Source organism: Argiope bruennichi, chromosome 7 (assembly GCF_947563725.1).
Source record: "Argiope bruennichi chromosome 7, qqArgBrue1.1, whole genome shotgun sequence".
Classification (NCBI taxonomy): domain Eukaryota; kingdom Metazoa; phylum Arthropoda; class Arachnida; order Araneae; family Araneidae; genus Argiope; species Argiope bruennichi.
This window is the reverse complement of record NC_079157.1, coordinates 121,361,653-121,367,652: the sequence shown is the minus strand read 5'-3', so window position 1 is coordinate 121,367,652 and position 6,000 is coordinate 121,361,653. Positions and strand designations below refer to the sequence as shown.

Genomic DNA, 6,000 nt, shown 5'->3' with positions numbered 1-6,000 from the left:
AAAATGCACAGGGTAAAAAAAGGCAGTAAGAATGTTTGATATACCATTTTGAGTTATTTCTTACAACAAACATAAAAATGGAGTAGACTTATTACAGTCATAAGGAAAATTGCTTCAATTCAAGGAAAAAAAGTGGTACTAGGCACTTCTCGTGAATTGCTTTAAAACCGCCCTCATCGCAGTCTAAAAGTATCCAAATTATTGCCCTCTAACAATAAATGAATTATTAACATTTGGCAGATCAGTTACCTAGTGAAACAATTCTCAGAAACATTAGATAAAGAGATATGCTGTCAAACAACAAAGATCATCTCAATTGCAATGAAAACTCCTGTAATTATGTATTAATGTAATTATTACATTAATACATAATTACAGGATTATTAAATCCTGTAATTATCATGTAAATCCTGTAATTGTATGTATTAATGAAAAATCCTGGTAATCATCACAGGAAGTTAATTAAAACCTTGCAAGAAAAAAAATTATTACAATTTGCAAAATATGTAATTCTGAAATATGAAGACTGTTTTTCAGATTTCCACTTATAAAAAAAAAACTTTTGATATGGTAAGTTGATCTTAATTTTCAGTAATATATCAGTTGTAATAAAAAAAAAGTAACAATTTGTTTTCATATGTATACGTATCTTGCATGGATCAAGTTTTTAAATTCTTTCCTACGGTTATTTTTATGTGTAGCTTAATACTCAAACTATTAGATTTTACCTTTTCCTAAGAGTAGTAGCTTTCAATTTAAACCTGAAAAATCATTAAACTCCCCTCCTTATCAGGTAAAAGACCATTCACTCAATAAAGTATGTCATTATCACTCAAAGCATAATGATATTAAATAACTTGCCATACCAAAATTCAATAATTTTCTTATCGTTTGGATGAAAGAAGGACTTAAGAAATGTTAACAAAAGCTTTATATTCCAGAAAAATATTCAGAGAGAAATTTCTGTTGCTAAATTTAAAATCTTTAGAGAAATAAGTTCAAATAATCATATGAAAGAGTTTTTAATAAAATTCATATGTATGATTGAGTCAATTTTCCATTAATAGCACCATTCTCAATTTATCACGAGTTTATGTGTGTAAATTTTAGAACTGAAAACAAAAGTGCCTAATTAGTAATTTATTTTTTTATTATTTTTTTTTTTTTTTTACAATTTTGAACAAAACTATAATACACTAAGCATAAAAGCAAAATGCACTTCATACAATACAGAGAAACATGATTAATTATTTACATAAGTACAAGAATCTTTCTTTAAAAAAAACCCAATACTTCTTGAACAATTTTCAAGATTTTCCATGCTTTGGCTATGTTAGATTTTTTTTTAATGGTGCTTTTTTCTTTTTTTCCGTTTTTCCTCCTTAAATGATTATGACTAAACAGCAATATAATTACAATTGACCTATATAGATATACAGCCGCATTGCCAAGTCAATATACAACATATATACAAGTAATGATCTGAAAACAGGGACGTTTAAGTTGTCATGATGATTTTGTACAATTTTTTCTGCATATTTAAGAAATGTAACACAAACTGGCACATGGCAAACGATTTGCAACCATGTGCCACCAACCACAATATCACTTTCATGGGCACAACCAGTGTGATCAAACTGTAGGAAATAGGTTTCCTCTTTTATGTATGCAAGAACAGTGTAAGCAGTACTGTTACAGAAGACCAGTGTTTCAAACTGCTGGATATAAATTGGTTCCTTCAATGTGCAATAGTGTGCCTCTCACCTTTTGGCAAATTTCAACACCAAGGCCTGTTCAGGGCCACTTTCCCTCCTTACAACTCGCCACTCTGGATCAGTAATATCCTCCTCCTCTTCTACAGTGGAAGTGCTGCTTGTAGAGCTTGCAGGTGAAGCTGGACAGCTTGGCCCACTAGCTGTGACATCTGTATCATCTTTATTGTGGTCTGCTTCAGCAAGTAGATCTTCCATTGTCTCATCAGACAATGGAAATGTACGCCGCTCATATGGCGAAATTTCATCGTAATCTGCAATACTTGTTCGAAAGTTCAGTAATTCATCTTGCTTTTTTATTCCCCCAATTTTCCTTTTCATGTTGCTCAGTGATATTTGTGAATCATCCGAGATAACATTTGCAGAAACAGGTGTGGCAGGTGGTGATAGAGCAGGAGACAGAGGACTGCTTGCATTCATGGAATTAGGATCTTGAAATAAAATATCTTGTTCGCACATCAAAACAGGATCAGGTGTATTTGCACCACTGCTATCAGCACGAGAATCTGAACGATGTTGCCGCCTTGCCCTTTTTTGCCATGTGTTGAAAAAGCCCAAAGCGCCACCACCATTCCGGATTATCTTTCGTTCTTCAATTTCATAGCCTTCATGTCTTTTGACATATGCAGCATCAGAAGTATCCTGAAAATTAACACTTCATTTAGAGAATCATTTTAAATGCAAATAAAATTATAATTTTGCATACTTTAGTTACTTCCTATCTCCCTCACATAAACATAATGCAATACCAAAACAATAAATAAGCAAACTAATTATTTTAAAACACTTTTCTTAAAAAAATTAACAAATATATATATAATCAGTATTGCTGCAAATATATTCTTCATTATGAATACGCCAAACTAAACTAGGCACATTATTTGTGGTATAAGAATTAGAAGATTTGAAAGAAAAAAAAAAAAAATCACTATAAACAAATTGTAGATGACAAAATGGCAAATCCAATTTTTTCTAAATTGGTTTCAAAGTCTAATATCAGGGGTGTTTGTGGGACCCCAAAAAATCCCCTGAAACTTTTACGGACTTACTACCGGCATTTTGGAGTTTCGAGAGGGGGGGGGGTGAGAAATGAAAAATTACAATTATGAAGTATTGAATGACCTAATTATAAAAGTTCAATGAATTACTTTTTTTGCAAAATTAATAACCATAAATTTTCAAACATATAAACTACTACATTTTATGCAAATCTTTTAAATTACCTGAATTAATTCTTTTAAAAAAAATTATCTAATTTCTGCTGCTTTTTTTTTATTTTCTGATGTTTGTGGGCTTGTCTTTCTTTTGTGGTGAACTTCATAATTGCAGGAAGGTTGACTTTTATTTTCCTCATTTACAGTTGAAGAAATTTCCTCGAGAACTGCACATGCAGAGGTAGAAGCAGTTTGCTTTTCTGCTAATGTAGAAGGTTTTTCAGAGACTTTTATAGGTGACTCATCTGAAATACATGTTTTTAAGTCCTCTTGATATGTTTTCCAACTTCTGTTCATATTCAGTAAGAGATCTTTGTGAATTGGATCAGTCATTGGATTTTTTGAGCCATATTTTTCACATGAGGTTTCTTTAGAAGCCATTAAATCATATTTAATAGTCTGCACTGCATCTAGGGAATCAATCTTAAGAGAGGTTCTATAGTCAGTGACAAGTGTATCCATTAAGTTGAATGCACTTTCCACTAATGGGCCATGGAAGCAGCTAAGGCAGGCTTTGACCAATTTAGCCAATGTAGGATACTTATAATCATTTGTGAAATCATCTTTTAAATTAAAAACTTTAGACCAATATTTATCAATTGTACACTTGACTTGATTTCCACTTTCATCAGATGTGTAGAGCATTTCTTTGGTGATATCAATATCACTCTGGTATAACCTTATTTCAGCTTCTACTTTTGACTTTTCATTATCACTAAAAATATGGGACATAAAAGATGATAATTTTTCAAAAGCTAATATTGTACTGGTTTTACCTCTTAGCTCTGGATCTAATGCTGTAAAACTAATTAGATATGAATTTTTAAGGGGTAATTTCTGTTTCATATGCTGAAATTTCTAAATGAAATTCTCTTGCGTACATAAATAAAAAAATATTTCAATAAGCGAAACGAAAAATTTACACGTGCATCAATAAATGAAACGAAAATTTTACACAGCGAAGAAAAAAAAGTTCCGAAGCGATCAATGACAAATAGCTAATACGGCGAAAAATCCCCCTTCTCTACTTATTGGCGCCACGCCAGTAGAGATAAGACCTTTGAACCCAGAGTCACGTTAACGCACATCTGGTCGAACGAAGTCTCCCCCTTTTTTTTCTGCCGCGCCTACTTGCCGAAAAGAATCCAGAGAATGTCCGAGAACCGGGGGAATGAGTCATAACTCGCAATAAGGAAAGAACAAAAAAGAAGTTTTTTCCCCCTTTTCACGCATTATCACTGCCTTTGGAGAAAGAAAGGAAAAGTTTTCACCACACACACTGACCTTGCGTTTTCTGCTTTAAAAGCAAACAAAATTACCCAGATCAAAATAAATAATTCATTATTATTCCTACTTCCTTTTGAACGACGATCCCCGGAAATTCCGGGGATCGAAGTTCAAAATCCCCGGAATTCCGGGGTTTCCCCGGAGCACAAACACCCCTGTAATATTCAATATAAAGCACAAATATCTTAACTAAAATTATATTTAATATAAATTCTTGATGACTATACAGAATGACTATTTGCTTTCCGTTTGAACAGCTTTAAAATAATTCTAAGTTTCCTTCATCAATCATATTTCAAGACTAAAGAGTGAAAACTCAACTACAGCACTGTCAATTAATTCATAGAAATAACTCTCTATATGTTTCAATTCTATAAAGAGTATATTTTGAATAATCTAATTAAAAACGAAACAAATTTGAAAATGCATCTGATTTCAAGAATAATGTTTAAAACAACATTTGTGGAATATATCAAAAAAGTCCCAGTTCCAAAAATGGAAGTTCTTCAAAAATATTCTAATCAGAATTCAAGTTGAATTCAAATAAATTTTAATTTTATTATATGTAAAAAAAATTATTTAAATGTTCAGAGAAGAGCACCTATGCCTAAAAATAATTTCATATATTCAAAGACTGTATTTTAAACAAATTTATTCATACCTCTTCCATTTCAATTGATTTTAGATCTTCAAATGCTATGGATCGCCAACTGAAAATAAAATATTAATGTTAAATAAATGAATCATATAATACTTCATAATTAAATAGCTAAAACCATTAAATGAATCATAATTGTAGTATAAACGGAGCCTTAACAAATATAATTTGAGAAACTGAAAAATAATGATACATACAACTCAAAAACATAAGATACCTTTATCATAATTTAATAGTACCTGTAGGAGCATTTATGCACAGCAGCCATCTGTTGGAAATGCAAGAAACTTGCATTCTTGGTGTGCATAGATATATAAATGTCCTTACAAAAATTTATCTATGTGCATAATACATACATAAGCAACTTTTTGAAAATAACCAATTTAATAAAACTACTAAAAAAAATTTTGCTGAAGCATTTTATATCAGATCAAATTATTCTAACTCTAGAATTGCAAAGGATCTGATGTATCATATTTTGTTACAAACATTTTTACAATAGTGTTTTTAACTTAATATGCAAGGATTTCATTAATTTAAATTAAATTTCAGAAGATTCATATTATTTAAAATTCATTTCAAAAGTAAAACATACATCAAACCACAACAAAATTGCATTATTTTATAATCAGTGTTATAGCACACACGAGCAATCACAAAGACTGTAAATGAATGATGATCATTTGACAGAAAGGCAAAACAAACTATAAAATTTAGATACCACCCAGCTAGTATTGAAAATGAAATTCAAGTAAACAACTAATTTTGCATAAAAACTTTCAAAATGCTACCAATGATATGGCACAAAATATAATGATAGGACTCAATTTAAATAACATTTTAATCTAACTTTAATAATATAAAATATTTTCTCATATTATTAATCTACAGAAACCAACTAAATTTGAACAAGAAAAATAATTCAATATTTTATGCTATATGATTAACATTAGAACGTCCGCCGGTGTCCATTGAACACCGAAGCCTGTTTAATTTGTTCTCCTTTCTGCATTTTTGCAGGGAATTTGAAAAAATTTCACGACTTTTAATCATTTTCCATTGCGATTTA

At 30.6% G+C, this 6,000-nt stretch overlaps 1 protein-coding gene across 2 annotated transcripts in view; it reads right to left on the bottom strand.

Moving 5' to 3' along the window:
* Positions 1–1,372: 1,372 nt before the first annotated feature.
* Positions 1,373–6,000, bottom strand: part of LOC129974860 (uncharacterized) — a 28,761-nt gene continuing 24,133 nt past the window's right edge. For both annotated transcript variants that reach the window (XM_056087628.1, XM_056087629.1), the window contains exons 8-9: positions 4,935–4,983; positions 1,373–2,414 (exon numbers count right to left, since the gene is read on the bottom strand). In XM_056087628.1, coding sequence (XP_055943603.1) covers positions 1,761–2,414; positions 4,935–4,983 — 703 coding nt within the window. In that variant the 3' untranslated portion in view covers positions 1,373–1,760. The remainder of the gene's footprint in view (positions 2,415–4,934; positions 4,984–6,000) is intronic.